Source organism: Spodoptera frugiperda, chromosome 25 (genome assembly GCF_023101765.2).
Source record: "Spodoptera frugiperda isolate SF20-4 chromosome 25, AGI-APGP_CSIRO_Sfru_2.0, whole genome shotgun sequence".
Classification (NCBI taxonomy): domain Eukaryota; kingdom Metazoa; phylum Arthropoda; class Insecta; order Lepidoptera; family Noctuidae; genus Spodoptera; species Spodoptera frugiperda.
In genome coordinates this window covers 19,760,396-19,780,412 of record NC_064236.1, presented here as the reverse complement: position 1 = coordinate 19,780,412, position 20,017 = coordinate 19,760,396, and the positions used below count along the sequence as shown (strand labels likewise).

General features: G+C 38.2%; 3 protein-coding genes across 3 annotated transcripts; 2 read left to right on the top strand and 1 right to left on the bottom strand.

Annotated features, from left to right (window-relative positions):
* Positions 1-682: 682 nt before the first annotated feature.
* Positions 683-6,413, top strand: LOC118267338 (uncharacterized). Its single transcript, XM_035581278.2, has 4 exons — positions 683-1,674; positions 2,725-3,201; positions 3,621-3,678; positions 4,237-6,413. The coding sequence occupies exons 1-4, from the start codon at positions 792-794 to the stop codon at positions 4,313-4,315; spliced, it is 1,497 nt and encodes a 498-aa protein (XP_035437171.2). The 5' UTR covers positions 683-791; the 3' UTR covers positions 4,316-6,413.
* A 3,420-nt stretch (positions 6,414-9,833) lies between these two features.
* LOC118266140 (uncharacterized) lies at positions 9,834-15,133 on the top strand. Its single transcript, XM_035579520.2, has 5 exons — positions 9,834-10,098; positions 10,796-10,906; positions 11,498-11,536; positions 11,935-12,009; positions 13,245-15,133. The coding sequence occupies exons 1-4, from the start codon at positions 9,969-9,971 to the stop codon at positions 11,982-11,984; spliced, it is 330 nt and encodes a 109-aa protein (XP_035435413.1). The 5' UTR covers positions 9,834-9,968; the 3' UTR covers positions 11,985-12,009; positions 13,245-15,133.
* A 1,709-nt stretch (positions 15,134-16,842) lies between these two features.
* LOC118265843 (mast cell protease 1-like) lies at positions 16,843-18,055 on the bottom strand. Its single transcript, XM_035579087.2, has one exon. The coding sequence runs from the start codon at positions 17,892-17,894 to the stop codon at positions 17,109-17,111; it is 786 nt and encodes a 261-aa protein (XP_035434980.2). The 5' UTR covers positions 17,895-18,055; the 3' UTR covers positions 16,843-17,108.
* Positions 18,056-20,017: the final 1,962 nt, after the last annotated feature.

Below are 20,017 nucleotides of genomic sequence, written 5' to 3'. Positions count from 1 at the left end.
TCCAGTCCTTAGCAATTGTTTTCTATACAAAATCGTTACTAAGGAATACTTTAAGTAGTCATTAAATGTCTCTGAGTGTGGCAGATAGTGTCAAATGATAAGATCACAATATATTACCGGTGGATACAAAGTTGAACTCGAAGTCAAATATACAATACATGTCATGTCATGGTACATGTCATTTTTATATGGGAACCCTGAAAGGAATATTAATTTCTCAAGCATTCTCCTCCATACAAATTCTATAATTATTTAGAAATTAGCAAATCATTCACTGGCCTATAGACACGTAGCAATTTGTTTTTTTATTGTATTTTTTTCAAAGTGCGCTTTTGATTCATTATTCTTACGAGTAATAGATTTTACCGGCCTCATCTAGCTATTTGAAATATTGACGTGTAAAAGTGTTATTTTATAATCTATTTACAGAAATAAATATCATATATCATTTATCATTTACTGATCTTAGAAACTAACTTTAACTTTGAAGTACTTAAGTACATATTTTATAATCAATTTAAATAATTAGTTATTTTTTATGCGATAGGAACAAATGACCACCTTATTGTTAAATATATGGTCAACAATTAGTGTATGAAAACATACTCTCCTTATTTTCAATTTGATCACAAATAAATAATAAACTGATTTGAAATTGAATGCGAGACATCAATGAGCGCGCCAGTACGCGTATCGACCTGCGCGTCGGGCAGGCGTCCGGCAGTTTCTTTTGGAGAGTGCGAGTGTTTAGTTCTGTTACTGTTATTCAAACTCAGGACACAAAATTGACAATGGAGCCACCTTCTGAAGCAAGAGAACCAAAGTCACCGGAGAAACCAAGCACTGAAAAACTGGAAAGTTCCGTTGATGAAATTTCAAGCCCCCTGGAAGAGCCTCAGGTACCTCTTGACGAGGCAGAAGATCGCCTTGCAGAACCTCCCCTTGAGGTTCCTCAAGGGAATGAAGAACCAGAAGAACCAGAAGAAATGAAAAGAGAACTGAAAATTAATGCAGGCATTGAGAATAATTCAGAAAATTCCCGAGGCCCCAATGTAGAAATTGACAGTTCAAGTAATATTAAAGAAGAAATTTCCCAACGTCCTCCAGAAGAACTAGTGACTGCAAGCGTCACCGAGGCAACAGAACAACAGAATATCCAACGACCCCCAGATGTTGTTGATGTTACATTAACCACCGAAAACCACAGCAGTGACATAGATAACTCTACAGGTCCACCTAAAGAAATTATAAGACAGAAAATAGAAGAGAACGAAACATCTCGAGCACCTGATGTAGTACTAACAAACAACACGGAACAACCCATACAAGAAGAGACCGCTGGATGCTCAAAATGGATCTCAAACGAATGCCCTGAAACAACAGCAACTGATGACTCGCAAGTACCGAGTACATCGAGAGAAGACTCACAAGTACCGAGTACATCGAGGGACGACTCACAAGTCCCAAGTACATCGACTGCACCAGAAGTATGTGCAGTAACTGCATCTACTGCATCTGCTTCTGCACCGCGAACCCCAAAGAGAAAAAACCTACGACCAGCTAGCTCAAGAAAGAAGGTACCGTCCACGCGGGCTAAGATTGCCAGCATAGTTAGAGCCTGGAAGAAAGGACAGAGAAGGCGACGAAACAGGGAACGTTTGACTAAGAACCTCTGTAAGTATACTTTAACATAGTCAATTACACTAAGATAATATATATTATTATACTAGTTACATATATTATATTGATACGATATTAATATGGTATACGCGACTGAAATGTGACATTAAATTGTATAATAAAATTATCATGTGTAACGGCCGGCATAAGCGAAATTCTATTCCATTAATATTCATGATAGTTTATAAAAAACAAATTCTAACGGCATCAGTTCCAATAAAATTAGAGCGTTCAGAGCGATCCTTCAATAATGTGGATCTTAGATGAACATGTAAATAAGACTGTACCTAACTCGGTGTGAGTTCAATGAACTGCGCCCAGACTGTTCGATATTAAGACGCCAAACTTATATAGGTAGCTGTTACCATAATTATATTGTCATAGATTATTGACCTTCATTTTAATTTTAGACGACACTTTGAAAATCAATATCAATCGATGTAAGAAAAAAATATTATGTTGTTCCATGTAGTCGTAAATCTTCCTTTCTTCTTTATTACATTAGTTCTTATTACCAAGAAACCTAGCCTCCTGACTGGTAATACAATATTAATCTTTACCGAGACTTATCAAACTTGAAATCTTATAATGCACCTCTGTCGATGCGCACAGTCGACTGGTTGTCAGCGACTAAGTTTCTTAGAAACCATAGAACTTCGGAGAGGAGAGACCACGCTGAGCGACAGCGTTGCAAATTTATCTCTATACCTCTTTTTGTTATGGCAGCTGCTAGGCAGTTTAAGCTATGCTCCTATTGGCCACCGGCAACTAGCAGTCGCTTGCGCGTCGCAGCTACGCGTCGCAACCGCAACCATTTTCTTAAACATTATCTACACTAGATTTATTCCTTTGCTATGAGAGCGATGATACAATTTCATACATGACAACCAGACCCGAAGTAACCATTTGTGGATCACAGCGTGCTAGCCGAGTTGTCTCATTTGAATTGTACTAAATCACAGTTGCTGGTGAGCAGTACACAATGCGTTATATCTCTTAGTACATCTATAGAAAGGTTTTGCATGGTTATGTATTATTTTTCAGTTACCCGAATGTTGGGGCCCGGATTTTGGAGAGACATCTTAGTCCCGGATCAAACAGAGGCAGCTACTCGCGGCATTAGGTATTTGCCCCCTACATCAACAATAACAAGACCTGAACCTTCTCCTCCTGAGGCTCATCGTGGTATATTTACTCGAACACCAGATCTTTATCCTCCAATTGACTACTCGCAGCCGCAGCCACATTGTAGTTCGTCCATGTACATCCCAAGTACATCGGCTCAACCACTCAATTTAAGACCGCGAAGAGATAACGCATACAGCTCATCAACAACAACAACAAAAACAACTGCACCTGTCACTGTGAGCGAAGTCATCGTTTTGGATGACTCCGATGATGAGGCCACAGAAGAAAACAAAAAATACTCACCACTAGATAAGGCAGAAGATAAGACCGACGAATACAACGCAGGAGCTAAACGAAAAGCCAGGGATCAGGAAAACGTACAGAGGCAGATCGGTGAGTGCTATATTATATAGTCGTTATAAGTCTCTCGTACTACTAATTAAATAGTAATGTAAGCAAACCTCGTTGGCGTTACTCGTAGTAGCACGGCACACGCGAATGGTTACAAGTCTCAAAATAGCTAATGAATTAATTGTAGCAAAAGCGAAAACCTATGAAATAAACAATATCTTGTTAATTGCGCCAACACACAAGTTTCAGTAATTTTAAATATATTCACCACATAACACGAGCCCCTGTTTGGTAAAATATCAAACCAAATTTCTCAAGCTATGTCATTAATCCCTGGTGGTACAGAGCTATAGCTACGACAACTGGGCTGACTGGAAATTTATATTGCAACAAAACATACCACAACACAGCAACCATCACCAAACTTGAAACTCTATTAAATGGAGAATTGTTTGTTTCAGATGATAAAAAAATAAAGAGAGAAGATATTGTGAACCAGCAACCCTTCCTGCAAACCCCGTACGTGAAACATTTTTTAAATTTATTTACAAATTACAAGTAATTAATCAACCTAACCACTACAGTCTATAGAGGCTACACACTGTTTTTACCGCCATTTCAATCTTATTTAACGCAATACATCAAGAACCCAGTTATTTTCCGAACAAGTTATAAGTAAACCATATTGCCAGACTTGTAAAACTTTTCGTTAAATAAGAATTTATAAATCAGAAATGATTTTCTCTTCATAGGATGTATTTTGAAACATGTAGCATGTTCAATTGTTCATCTTACAATATCTTGTGCTAACGGGAGGGGAGGTCTTTTCTATTCTTACTTACAATAGAATCTATACTAACATTATAAAGCTGAAGAGTTTATTTGTTTGTTTGTTTGTAACGCGCTAATCTCCGGAACTGGTCCGATTTGAATAATTCTTTTTGTGTTGAATAGTTCATTTATCGAGGAAGGCTATAGGCTATAAAACATCACGCTATGACCAATAGGAGCCAAGCAGAGCGAGTGAAACCGCGCGGAAGTAGCTAGTAATTAAATATTTTGGCAAATTAATTTCAGAGTGCAGACGCTCGGAGCCGCAGGCATATGCGGCATCTTAACCACACCCCTACCCTCGCTGATGGAAGAGGATGGCTGACGGGAGATTGAGGATCTGCCACAGCTTGGCAGACAACAGGATTGTTCAGTACCGGACCTCATCACTGGTCAACAAAACGATGACACTGATACTAGTACAGATGAACTTTAAATATTGTTTCATAGTTTTTGAAGTGTTTTTGCACGAGATTTATTTTTAACCGACTGTAGGATGGGTGTTGTTTTTATTTTGACCTTTCGGGCCACCTGACAATCCTGACCAATTTACATATTTAATTTGTTTTGAGTAGTACATTTAGCACCAAAGATGTCTTTTCATCTACAAATTCTATTTTTATGTTATTTTAAACTTAATGTAAGAAATTAAGTAAATTCTTCACGAGTTCCTCTGTGTTGAAACACTAATGAAACATTTTGAATAAAATTAATGAAGAGAGGATAAAATTACATGACGGAAGGGAGATTAGTCCTCTACAATTTTTGAAATTTTTAATCATTCATGAGATTAAATTAATATTTTCAGCTCAATCTTATTTATATTTGAATCTCAAAAAGGAACTTAAAGGGTAAATATTAGAGCTTATTCTCTCTTGTGATTGTTTTACAAAAATAATATTAAAATTTTAGGGAGGGAGATGTCATCAATTGAGTTGTATCGGATTTAAATATGGGTAACAAATGAAATGAAATATGTATTTTTCTCCTATACTTTCTAAAATGACTATAAGATATTTTGTACTTTCTATTGTGGCAAAGTTATTTAACGTGCCAATCCTTGAAGAAATTCTTTGGAAACGTATTTTGGTCCAATTTTATGATGATGTATATTCGTATGAGGATTTCGATGCAGAAAATAGTCTCAGAGGTGTTTTAACTACATTGGATTTTACCTTATATCAATGTTTTAGTGATAGGTTAATTATAAAACATTACGAGATGTATGACTGTTAGTAGTTTTGGAAACGTGTTGTTTCAAATTGGACTGCTGTATTTACACAAAGCTTAGAGTTACGTAATTACCTAATAGATTAAGTACAATCGACTATCAAAAGCTCACTAATTATTACTTCAATGTTTTCACAAAAAACTACCACAATATAGAATGACACAAAATTAGACATTAATTATTTTGCAATGTGCATATGAATTTAGATTTAATCGTTGGTAATTTTACGGTGGAAAATACAATAAAATAAATAAAATGCAACGTTTGTTGCTGTATTATAACATAATAATTATGTAGTATTTTTAAAATATTAAGCTTATATTATTCAAAGGATCTGATTGTGTAGAGACTGACCCCGTTTAAATAGGGAATGCTAATTTTAATATTGGTGTTCAATGTATTAATCAAGCATAAAATATTTGCGCACAATTAATATTTTGTAGTTGTATTTGTATTGGTCTACAGAAGGGACTAGAATACCTTCCTCTGTGACCAAATTGTGAACTAGTTGTAGGCAAAGTAGCACTGATTCAGTTGAGTTCATACTATACATTATATTATTCTGATATTATGACTGTATGCAGGGCCTAAAACTGTCTGTGCATATCCCTACACTGGGATTCTTGGGATACAATTATCTCAATTTATGTTCCTACTTGGTCAGTAGTTGATAAACAGACAGTTTACATTGAAATGCTTTTTCTGTAGACTTAAGTGAAATGAGCATAATAATTATATAGTTAAGTTAACGATACGTGTATGTTGCAAAACATTTAAGTTACATCAATTTATAAGTAGAACTTAGTGTATACACCCTGTGACTGTGACAACGCACATGTGTGACAATCGTTTTGAGTAATATATTATCAATAGCTGTGTAAGATTTTAATGGTCAGTTTCACAGTGTGGGCACTTGAGATGGGCATGCATGTACATGTTTTATCCTAATGGGTAAAATGAAAGATGAAGTTAAGTTAAAGTTATCTGGCTGTTTTCAACAGAGTGAAACTGGCCCCAAATGGATTAGATAATAATCAGTATTTCATAGTATTATATTAAGCACAATGAATATTTTTGTCTCGTATACATGTCGTGTCCTAGAACCATAATTATAAGGTATTATATCTTACTGTACTTGAACGTGCATAACATATTTGTGAATGTAAAATAAATAAATGAAAATTTCAAATAAGTCGTTTGTTGCACATAAGGTCTGTTGTACTTTCTGTGCCAACACAAAATGTCTGTCCACGCATCATTGTACAGCCTATTTGTCATGAATTCATCATCATCATGATAGTACCAGCCACGAAACGTCCACTGTTTGGACAGAGGCTTCTTCCAATGACTTTCAGAAGACCGATTGGAAGTAATCCTGCATCTAGCAACTTGCATCTTAATCGGGTCATATGTTCATCTTGTGGGTCGACGTCCCACTTTATCAGCGCTACTGCCCTAGCCCTAGCTGTGGTGATCTAATGAATACTTCAGGCGCGAGACGCGATGTGCCGTACGCTTGAGTCTGGTTCTGGTCAGGAAGCGAGCTGCCTTCGCTCGCTGTCGGTAGACTGGGCTCAAGTTGGCCGAAGATGGTTTTGCGATCTTCTGCGCCCGTAATATCTCATGATGTGCCGTGCATGGGCCGAACACCGCTGTGTCCTAAGGGATATGCTCTGCGACGGTGACTTCTCGTGTCCGCCATTGGTTCAGGCCATGGTGCAGAGCGAGGGGGACTGGGATGTCGTCTCCTCCTTCTGCGAAGTAGTCATGTAAGGGGACGAGCCTCCTCAAGCTCCAGCCATCTCAAGAGACACTCCGGGCGTCGAGGATCACGTGACTTTCGCCGGTCACAGTAAGTGCGGGCGGTAAGCACAGATAGCTCGCCGCCCGACCAGAACCACACCCGTGCGTGCGGCGCGTCGCGTTCTGCGCGCGCCTCAAAGAGCCATCAGACTACCACAGATGGGGCCCCGTAGGACTGATGCCTGATCTAGAGCTGCGGACTACTTAGCAGGTTTACTGGGGTTCCGGCTCGAAAAGCAGGAGTAGAAAAATCACCCAGTTCCTACTCCTCGCTTTGCCTAAAAAAAAAGTTCAGCTCTTGGATCTTCGACTATTTATTAAAGGTCTCAAGACTAGAAACCTCACACCAACTGTGGACGTTTAGTCGCCCTTCGACGCTGCCCTGTGGTTAGGATATCAATGTATACTGAATCATCATCAACACACATCATCAGCGTCACCAGAGTCCTTACACATTTCTTACTTTCTTTTAGGAGTGTTAGAAAAGTAAACCGCCAATATCCTCGCTCACACGATGAAGTAACAACAAGCGGTATTTCACGCCGTCCCAGATTTCTTTGAGGCCGTGGTATTCGGCCCGTTCATGCCTGGTCTTTACAACCATCAGTTGAAGGGTTTTACTTCATCATTGACATAACATTCTCTTATGGTAGTTCACTGCTAGACCATAGGCCTCCCCTACACAACAGGGTACTTTTTTTTTGAGGGGTAAAAATCATCCAATGACTTCTCCCGCCTTGGGCGAGGCGAGAGGGAGTGTCAGACTCTTACTGACTAAAAACCACCCCGTTCCTTCTTCTGCTTTTCGAGCCGGAGCCCCGGTAAACCCGCTAGGTAGTCCGCAGTTTCGGATCAGGAGGGTACATAGGTTGGAATTCACAGTTTATTAGTATTCTGGCTTAACACAGTGCGCAGCTATTGCTCGGTGTCTGTCAAATATGGAGTTTCTTAATCAGTTCTTAGGATACCCAATAGTAGGGGAGGTGGTTTCAAATATGTTCATCCCTGCCATCATAACATGGTTGTGTTATTAATCTCTCTATTATATAGAAATAATATACAATAATACAATACATAACAGACCTTTTATTCTCTTGACTACCTTTTGTCCGCAACTTCGTCCGTGTGGGATAATAACTTCTGGCAGCATTTGGGTCTCCTACCCGTATCCGTACACGGGTACGTACACGTACGGGTACGGGCATCCACACCCACACCCACACACACATTGTTGGGTGCGGTATCTACCTAGTAACACAGACTACAATTTATTTTTTTATATTCAATATACAGCATAACTCTTCTACAGTTTTATTAATATTCGAAATGTAAAAGTTTTAGGATTAATGGATTTTCAATGACATCGAGACGGTTGAATAGATCAGGATGTACCGTGTAACAGAAGGTCTGAATCTGAAGTAACACAGGCACTGGTCCCTGATGGTAGTAACTGTCTCCTATTTATTATGATCCAAAGGATGGAAGGGGTTTTAAATAATTTCTCGTTTAGCAAACTGGTGAAGGTATGTATAAGCTTCTATAATATAAGATACCAACTGTTTGCAAGTTATAAGTTTATGTTTATTATTTGGCTGCACGGTTGGTGCGGTGGCTGGGCAACTGGCTGCCGCGCAACGGGTAGCGGGTTCGATTCCCGCACGGAGCAACTCTTTGTGTGATCCACAAATTGTTGTTTCGGGTCTGGGTGTCATGATGTGTATGTGAACTTGTGTGTTTGTAAACGCACCCACGACACAGGAGAAAATCCTAATGTGGGGCAACGTTTAAATAAAATAAAAAAAAAGAAAAATCATCATGTTCAAGTAATAAGGGGTCTATTAAAGTACTTGCTGACCTTCGGAGGACCCCTCGGCTAACAAGGCAGTCCTTGATATAATGGATATCAATTTGCATGTTATCCGTTCGCCAGCTGCGTCTAACCAGACTCATTGAATTATTACTACTTCAATCCTTTCATTCTTAGCGCAATATGCCTTCGTTCATACAAAAGGAATATAATGGACGGATCTGAATAAAGGACCTTCGAATTGACCTCATCCCCTCATCAATACGTTCGGGTAACATCGACCATAGTGCTATCTCACTCACTCATCCCGAACGCATTTCTGGAGAGGTACAGTCAAGTGAAAAGTTTCACCAACATGCAAATATTTTTTTAGCTGAGACCATGTCTTTTTAATTTATAAATTGTTATATTAAAATACTTTTATTATACGGCTTAATATTTGATTGAATAATTATTTGATATAATGACTGTTATGAAATATAATTGTCGTCCTCCCAGCTTTAAAAAAGTTAACAAAGTTTATTTTTGAAATAAATGTATTATTAGGAAAACGACACTCCTATATGTACCTAATACTATAATTAAGTGATTAGTACTGATTTACTGCGCGGTATCTGTTTGCTATGTAACGTGCACGAAAATATTTTTTGTGAATTTTACTACTCCGGCCCTGTTTCGCAACCTCGGTACCTAAACAGACAGCGACCATAATGGGCCCCGTTCCGAGACAACTCTTTGAGGGAGCACGCGGACCATGACCTGCCACACAGTTTTCTTATGACTCATTCTTTGGGACACAATTGAAGAGCTATTTGACCAGCAAACATATTTAACATTGTTAAATCAAGACTATTTCGCATATCTCATTCCGACCTTATTTTAATTTCATTTATTCAAGATCAACACATTTATCTACCTAAAACTACTATTCTACTTTAATTTTTCATAGTGCAATGTAAATTGCAAATTGTGATATGTTTCTGAACACGAGTGTACCATTGTAGATTCGAATCGATTGGCTCGAGAGCGCCCTCTGCCCGTTGAATTACTGTCAAAGTTGCGTTTGCCAACACAACTGCAGAAGTTCTCTCGGGTGGTTTTAATTGTTGTGTGTTGTGATAAATTTGCTGATCCATCATGCCTTCGCGATGTGTTCGCCGTCGGGCGTTCAGGGTCCGTATATTCCAAGTGCATAAGCTTGAGAGGATCTTCATCACGGAAGCTATGACGCAGGTCGGGAGCTGGAACAAACTGTTCAATGATATCGGTACTGTACAATTTATTATAACTTTGTTTGTTTATCCTTCGCTCAAAAAATATGTCTCGTTATGTAAAATGCTATAGTTTACCTATAAAGTTGGATTTACTCTTAACTTTGACTTGACCTTCAGGCTTCATATTTCTGCGTAGTTATGTTACTGCGTAGTTGTTGAGGAATATTCAAGCTTCTATTGCGACTTCCTAATATTTACATAAGTATTTACAATTATGCAACCAAATCTAATGTCGGAAATGGTAAATAGGTCATATTTTCCCCCCTTTGTTTTGTGGCGCAGTTTCAAATGTCAGAGGTCAATACAAAGGTTGCGATTGCTGTATAGCGCAGCAATATTGCGAATCATGTTATTGCAATGCAATGGTTATTTACGAGTTCAATTAGTGTACCCCAGTAAAGAGCAACAGGTTTTCCAAAATATTTGTCTATAACTAAATATGCATGTATATTATGCCATCGCCATTTGAGCATAGCGTCGCCATATTGATGGGCTATTGGCGCTGCGCAGTGCACTGGACCTTTTAATTAAATAATTCTTATTTGGCGAATTCAGTGCGAATTTATGTGCGTAATTATGTGTTATTATAGTACAGATAGTCCTGTGCGTCAATAAATTAAAGGAGTATATTGGCTTAACTCATAATTTTTATGGTGGCAAGTGACTTAAGTCAGCGTGCTTTGGTTATAGTGTCCCGCGAGGATGTCCGACTGAGGGTGATGCAAGAACTTATGCGAGACCCGCAGTCTGGGGCAGCTCACTATTTGCGGGATCTGCGAGCTCAGAACCTGAGCCCCGAAGGTAGGTTGCTACTGTATTCATTTGGTTTGGTTAGGTTAGTGATGGGGATCAGAGTTTGAGCACGCTGCCGCATGGCTTACTCTTCAAGCGGTCGGTAAAAACCTTCCTATCCCGTCTAATTATTATCCTCAACGGTGCTGGGAAAAACGTTTGCAAGGATTTACACAAAATAAGCTTTACAACCGGGCCTGGATATGATGTCTTAAAATGGCGTCCATTTTTAGCAGTGAGTGGAGTTATTGATCCTGCTTTGTTAAGTATCTAAATTATTGCAAAAAAAAGAAGCTTTTCCTGTCTTCATGTAGTTTTTGGATCAGACCGAAGGTCCTATACTCCTCGGTCACATAATGCTGACTGTAATGTTATAAAGATGAAAGATATTAACAGTACTGAAATATCACTGAAGTAAATGGATGCTAATGAACCAGAGTTTTAGTAATACAAAATCATCAACATGAACCCACTGCCATCAAGTTGTGGACTTAAGAATCTCCTTAAATGTATATGGTTAGGTTAGAAAATATGCTCCCATCGACCTTGTACCTCTTCATCAATGGTGTGACATTAATTTAACAAAATGTCCTGTTTCAGAATTTGAACAGCAGGGCTTGAAAAGGCTGATGCAAATATGTAAGTATCATACTAAATATCTTATTCTCACATACTTCCTCACCATCTTTGGGGTAGGTTGTACACATAGATATTATAGTGTTTCTATTATATTTATACTTATATAGGTGTGTCTGAGAACTTACAATATAACTACTTCAATCTACATACTCGAATACACCATGTACATTGACTTAGGAACAACAGCGCCTCCCGCTCCATTATGTAATACTTGACAAACTGATGGAGACCCAAACTATAACATCACTTCTTGCTCAAATGATAGATTATAGTGAAAGAAATAAAAATCGTAGCGATGACAGACAGACTGAAGGACAATTTTTCGTGTGTACTAAATTAAAAAGTGAAGTTGTTGAAAAATTTTATAAGATCATAATTCTCATTGTTTAATATTTCAGCGCCCTCCCATCTCACGGACCTTTATGTGAAGACCCAGCCTCTGAAGTAAGCTGTTCAGCAGCAGCAGCTTCAAGGTAAATGAATCATTTGAACATAACAAATTAATAAGTATGAGAGTGAAATGTAAAAGATTTTTTAGGTAGGAATGTAGAAAACAGAAGAATGAATGAACAAAGGGGAATGAATGATGAATGTTGAATGTTCTGGTGTACAATAAAGTATTTTCTAATCTAATCTAATGTAGTTGTTAGTTCTGGTACTAACTTTTGATAGTTAATTTAGTAAGAATGGAAGTGTGTCATGAAGCAGATAAGAAATTTAGTGACGAGAATGATTGACAGTACAATCTAGACTTAATTGGGGCTGATCTCGCTGTTATAACCGCGATAAGTCCCCTCTTTGAGGAGTGGCTTGAGAAACGTCACGCTGTTCTCGCCTACCGCCTGACGCAGATGCTTACCGGACATGGAAGTTTTGGTAGGTACCTGTTTCGGATTCGGTGGGAGGAAACGTCTAGGTGTCGTCATTGCAAGAACGGAGGACATGGTGGACATAAAATGGCGATGTGTCCTGCTTGGGTTGGGCACCGCCGTGCCCTTAAAGATGTTTTCAGAGACGGTAAGCTCTCGCGTCCCACTGGTTCAGGCTATGGTGCGGAGTGAAGGGGATTGGGACGCCGTCTCCTCCTTCTGCGAACCAGTCATGCTAGCTAAGGAGACGGTGGACTAGCGAGAGAACGATCCTCTTCACGCCCCACCGGCCTCGGCGGACACTCCTTGCGTCTCACATCACATTAACTGCGGGTCTGCGTACGGCGAGCAAGGGTCGCTCGCTGACTCTGACTTACCAGAACCAGACCAGAGCTCAAAGAGCCAGACCACCATAGATGGGGCCCAGTAGGGTCGATGCCCAATCCGGAGCTGCGGACAATGTAACAGGTTACCTTTTTAAAAGTTCGGACGGTAATGGGTCAAGTCAGTGGAATATTTACCACCCCTCACAAAAAGTTTAATTAGGGAGAAAATCATCCAATGGCCTTTCCCGCCTCGGGTGACATACTACTGACTAAAAACCACCCCGTTCTTACTCCTGCTATCGAGCCGGAGCCTGGGTAACCTGCTAGGCAATCCGCAGCTCCGGGAAGGGACTCATCTGGATAGAAAAGAGACAGCGAAACGTAGCTAACGTTTACTTAGCCTGTACGTGTATAGTTATTTGACAGATAACAATGAAAATGAATGATCTGCATTATTTTTAAAATTGTAACATTTAGGGTAAAATGACTAATATTAACAATTGTTTATTCCAGGGAGCTTCAGCCGCAGAACACCGCGCGCTGCTCATCAATATCTTCACTTCTTTCCAGTAGCGTCTGTCGTATTTCCATTTCATCTTCGATACTCAATTTTAAATTCAGTCGTTGTTGGTGTTATCTTGGTAGCTAGTTAAATGTTTGATTTTTTCCATAAACGGGCTGATGCTAGGTCAATTTACCTGATATTGGGTCATCTTGCCCCATATTTGGATATAGGTTCAATAAAGAAAGAACCTTTGTATTACAAAAACGATCGAACTTAATGAAACAAGGTCTGGCAATGGTAGTCGTCGTTACAACGATCACCATTCTTAACAAACGAATTTGGCTAACGTTAAATGATAATGTACTGCTCTCGAATAGGTTTTTGAAAGAATAAAATATAAATATGAATTATTATCAGTAGAATTTTTCGTCTTTTAGTAGGTATGTATCCAATGTAATGCTCAAAGCATGATTACTTATTTAGCCTTAGATCTATTTAGAATCACATTATTATTGAAAAAAAATAAACATAAACGGTCAAAATAAGCAACAAGAAATCTGAAAAGAAGTTGGATTTTAAAAAAACTTAACAAATCCAGACTTCTAATACAAACCCGTGAATGGAAAAGACCCAATTTTTCTGACCGTCCTCGTAAAACCTCAAAACTTTAATGCCAAAGAAATCTTACCTAGTCTAACGAAATATTCGGCCTAAATTCCCCAAAGGCGCCTATTGCTTACCATGCAGTGATCCATCTAGTCGTTTGACGGCCTAGCCCAAAAACGTATACCGTAAAACGGGGTGAATAGAATTCAAAGGGTGAATAGATACAGGAATGGGGTGAATAGATGTTAGAAAGAACATTTTCCCAACATTTATTCACCCCTCTTCTGTACCTATTCACCCTTCGAATTCAATTCACCCCGTTTTACCGTTACACCTACGTTTCTCCAGTAAGGTCATAATATACCATTTAGGCTGTTCCCGAGGTTTTATGAGGTTAAAGTCATTTTAAAGTAATCGTCTATCGTAATAGTTAGTAGTTTGTAGGATTTTATGAAATTATATAATTGTAATTACTCTGAAGGTCTGTTTCAGTACTGCTGATAAAGTTTGAGCTTAACTGGCAGATATTTTAACCCCTATCATGTATATGATGATAAAGTATGTGCTAGTTAGACTATAGGGAAATTGCCCAGGTGTAGTGAAACAGGGTTTTGGAAAGCAGTGATTCCCGCCCAAAGACGTGTATTTTGGTTGTAGTATGTAGCCAGGGTTGTAGTTCTGTAGGAACTAAACTCATGAGCTCCCTGTAGTTTCTTAAGAATTACTTTTTAGCTTTTCCCGGTATATTATTAAGACTATCTTTTAGTTAACAGCTATTTACAGTATAAATAATCTCTATTTTTTTATTTCATGTTTCTAGTTGGTTTACAATTAATTACATACTTCATTTTAGAGGAATATTTATTTTATATATATATTTTATTTTATTTTTTATTTACGTATAAGGTATGTGAGGATGAGACTAAACTTACGATAATTTATTAAATATATAATTATCTTAGTATAATTGATTATCATACAGTATATTATATTTTTGAAAATTTACAAAATTAGCCTGTATCTTTATATAGTCGCGGTCGTCCTAGTATGTACGTGTGTGATCAGTTTATTCTGTCCTTCTTTTTATACGGGTTTTTATTAATCTTAGCCAGTCAAGATACATTTAATACTCATATTCGTCTCCTAAACAAATAACATTAAAGAAGTATGAAAGAAAGAAGAAGAAGTTTAGACAAACGAGAGAATAGCAAAGTCAATGTATTGACTTGTCATAACTTTTGACATTATTTATGGAATGTCATACTTTTCGTATTAATGTCATTTTTGTCTAGAGGGCGCTGATTTATTTACACATATTTATTACGGTACTAATCTACATTTTCAGGGAAAGGCATTTTTGTCTGAATTTTTTATAATTTTTTCAAATTTTAAAAAGCTCTTGATGTAGTTTTAAAATTTACATTTTCAAATTAAGTGTCTATTATATAAGTATGTTTTCTCAATAGATGGTAATGATATTATACCTTTCAAAATGTTACTATTAACAAAAGTCTATCCTAAAACATCTCTTGCTGATCGAACTTGACAAACAAACTGACATTGGCTCAAAAGTCTTATAACATGCCATTGATGGTCATTACCGTCTAATGCGATATCATCATAGTTGTAAGTCATTACATCACTGGAAAGACAAAGGTACGCGCGATCAATTAATTTGACTTAGAACTCATTTTCATTTTGGTACACCATAATCACACTATTAGAGGGTATTTTACCAACAAAATCAGCCGTTGTCCTAACATGGTTAACACATGACCAGCTACAGAACGTTTTGTGTGCAGATACTAGAAAAAAATACCACCGTTTTGTCGTCAACTAACCAAGTTCACATTGGCTATGATGTTTCAAACAAACTGACACTATTATTTCATTGTGTGAACTGGACAAATGCTTATGGTGTACTTATGTCATGGGTTCTTATATAACATCATAGTCAATTAATGTGGTATGCGTATGATATGAAGGTAACCCTATGTCGCACCCTCAGAAAAAAAGTGACTTAACTCAAAATTTCTGTAACATTAGATTTTTATCATAAACTGGCGTTATAAAATTTTCTCAACAATCAAAGAACTAATACATAAATCTAGTAAAAATCGTGTATGTCATATAATTTTCTGGGACTTTCTGGCTCATTTCTCACATCTGTCAGTTTTTGAATTCGGTCACTTTCATTCTAAGGGTGCGATGTATAAGGTGAAATGAAATAGGAAAAGTTGTAATTGACGTTTTGGTCTTGTTTCTACTGTATTTGTTCCATCTTTGGCAATACGCACTGCGATTATATGCGTCGTATGATATATTTCAAAACAGCAATGTAGAAAGGTTTTAAGCACCTCTTTAAACAAGGACAAGACCTTTTTCAGTGACTGCTTTTCAAAAGTAATCGTTGAATCAGTTTGCGTTTTCAGCTACATCTATACCGATCGCAGTGCTAAGCCTATGAAACTCTTCACAAAGAGAGGGTCGTACACACAATTGTCTTGGTATACAGTAGAACTAATATTGTGCCAACTAATCATTTCACAGAACCATTTATAATTAACTACTACATGTATCTGTCTACCTGGATGTCATCTCTTTAGTATCTCTTTAATAAATCTTTCTTGATGTGTATGCGTATTTTTATTAACCGACTTCTAAAAAGGAGGAGGTTCTCAATATGACCTGAATCTATGTTTGTTAGCGATTATCTAGCGGTTGTCATTTTTTTGATTGGGGAAAATCTCCTGTGTTAGGTGAGACGAGAGAGAGTGTTAGATTCTTACTGCCTAAAAACTATAAAAAACTGTAAATTACTGTATGGCCAAGTACTATCACAATATTCATTACATTTCTTCATGAAATATTCACACAATCTATGATTTCTAATCAGCCCTTCCATCCTTCGTCATTTAAATGTAGGAGTGATACGGTACGTATTTCACGCACTAAAACACAATATTATTTCATTACTTATTTTTAATATTTAAACCTAGAGGCAAAATACAAAAATATGAAGATATTCCTACGTTAAATACATCATAAAGTACACATAATTATACTATCACAAAATCTTTTTTTTTTTTTTTTAAGGGGCAAAAACATCCAATGGCTTGTCTTGACTTGGGTAAGGCAAGAGAGAGTGTCAGACTCTTAATGATATAAAAACTCAGTTTCAACTCTTGCCTCGAGCCGGAGCTCCAGTGACCCAAAGCAGTACCAGTCCTTTCTACGACGTCGAGAAGATACATTACTTAAGTAATCTAACTGCATTTCACTTTATTTTTAGTGTGTAGTCTAAACTTACTACTGATCCAAGTGATATAAGGGCTGATAGGCACGTAAGCATCTTCTTTATCATCACCAAAGGATAGAAGACCGACAATTTTATCCTCATGTAACAGAGGACCGCCAGAGTCGCCACCAGCCGTGCTTGCAGAGGCGTTGTTCGGCGGAGAAACACAGAGTACGAAGTTTGTCAATTGCCTCGTCTTCAAACTACACTGAGAGGTAACTTCCGCGCCTGCCTGCAGCGGCCGCAGCTGATCATCGCCGTTCTTATCAGTTCTTCCACATCCCACAAACTTCACAGGAGATCCCATCACGTTCCAGTACTCTAGAGACGACACTCTTCCATATCTTTCTAGAGTAATACTCCTTTCGACTCGGAGTAAAGTAATATCATGCTCGATTCTCAACACTCGTTTCTTTTTGTCAAATTCGTAACGAAAACCTGGATATCTGATTTTTTCTATTATCGGAGTATACATATTACTGAGTAGTGGAGACACAGTATAATTTCCGTACCATATGTAGAACCTTTTCTTTTTATTTGTGACGCAGTGCGCCGCGGTAAGGGCGCAGTCACGCGTTAGCATGGATGCTGTGCACTTCCTATAGAATCCATGCTCTCGTCTTATGCTCGTGATAAATAGCACCACTACGAAAGGATATTCGTTCTCCTCGACGTCAGTTCCCTTGTTAACCCTCACGTGACCAGAACCAAAGTTACATGTTAACAAACTGAATGCTACCAGCAACTTCAACATATCGCCGTACGTTGTGCGCTCGGCAATATAAGTCTAAAAAACTCGCATTTCATTTGGTTAAACTAGTACCTTCTAATCATGTAGTTGCATGATTAATTGCCATTTTAGTGGCACTAGAGTTTATATTCTTGTTCTTGATGCATATAAGGCAGATAAGGCAAATATTTTAATTTCGAGCACGTGTTTATCGTGTGTAATGAACACGCGATAAGGAATCAACTAGATGGGAATGATTCAAACCTAAGTAATGAATGCTGGATCAGTTTTATTAGCGTAGATAGCTTATTACGTTACAGGATAGATTCGGAAACCTTCGGGCAGGTTCAAATTAGGCGTGAAGAAGGCATCGTTTATTGTTTCACTCTTCCCGTCCTATCAGAGTATATGCCATACCCTGGCATCACGTCACTGGTAGTCTTTTTTTTTCAGGGTGAAATCATCCAACGACTTCTCCCGCCTTGGGCTAGTCGAGAGGGAGTGTCAGACTCTTACTGACTAAAAACCACCCCGTTCCTTCTCCTGCTTTTCGAGCCGAAGCTCCGGTAAACCCGCTACGTCCCGGATAGTCTGGGGTATGTTTCTTGTTAGCATTCCGACAAGCCGACAGGTAAAATTGTATAATTAAAAATGACTATTTCAGTTTCACATTAATTCTTTATTTACTGAATATAGATACGACAGTGGATGAAATACAGAAGTTGTCTATCAGTCGTCAGACTAGACTACAGACATAGAAGGAAGAAGAAACCGTCAGATTTGTTTACTTTAGATTTCGATACTCGAGTTGCGCATCTTCCTCGTACAGCTACACAGCTTAGTATCAGTGGAAACGGTCACATAGTTTCACAGCTTAGCTATTACATCTTCGTAGCACAGCTACATCGCACATCTCTGGTGGAAAAACACTGTTACAAAGGCTTAGGAGTTATTACAAACAGATTATATTCTTATTAGATAGTTTCTATTATCTTGTGGTATGTAAAACCGGTCGGCGGGCGAGCGCCTGCGCAAGTACATGTTCACTCAGTATCGGCGGCGCAGGGACCTCAGTACAAATATTACTCTCTCCGTGAGTGCATGTCGGTTGCACTCCCGCCGGTTTACTTGCTAGTTCACGCTGCTTAACGCTTGTAATATTATCTAAGTGCTATCCAGAATTGCCTAAAGCTGTGCTTAAGACTTTCATCGCCTATCACTCCTTTCTGTGCTCATTCTTCATTTCGCCTTCTAAGAACTATCTATAGTATTTGAAGCTGAACTTTTGAGATTATTTAAGTGCGGTATTTCATTATAACACCTCATTACATCATAGATATTAGTTAAGAAGGATGAAAAGGACAAAATATCCGCATAAAGAGTGAAAACGACATCAAGGAATTGCTTAGTGATAACAAAAGTACAAGCTCACCCACCAAGTACGCAAGATGTGTCGTGTCACACTAGGTGATTTCCGAAAACACAAAATTCGATAACCATACAGAATGAATGGACCAAAACGAAGATTTAAATACCTGGTCTCAACAATTATCCAACAAGTACCTCAACATTGTACATTTAAATATTCGATCTCTAAGAAAACAATATAACCAACTACTTGTATTATTAAACCAATGCATATCTAACGGAACACTAAGTGTTATCGTTCTAACAGAAGTGAATATTAAGAGTCAAGAAGTGTCATTATACAAAATTCCGGGCTATACAGTGTATCCGAATACGAGAGATATAAGAAGAGGCGGTGGAATACTCATCTATGTGAAAGAAGATCTACAATTTACTACAGAAGTACCACAGACACAACTAAAAGCTACAGAGTTAACGTACGGCAAATTACGAAAAGGAAATATGACAACACACATACTAGCCTTATATAGACCCCCTCATACAAATAAGTTATTATTCGTCACGGAATTGGAAGCGCTACTGAAAACTATACCCGCCAAGGAAGAATTAGTACTAATTGGAGACATCAACATAGATTTAGCACAAGACGCAAACTCCAGCCTACAAAATCGCCCTGTGTGGAAGCGGCCTGCAAAATGTAATACCAATGGAAGAGACCACGTGCGAAGCGATGGCCGGCTCGATTCCAAGAATATTGACCATGTGTGCGTGCTGGCGAG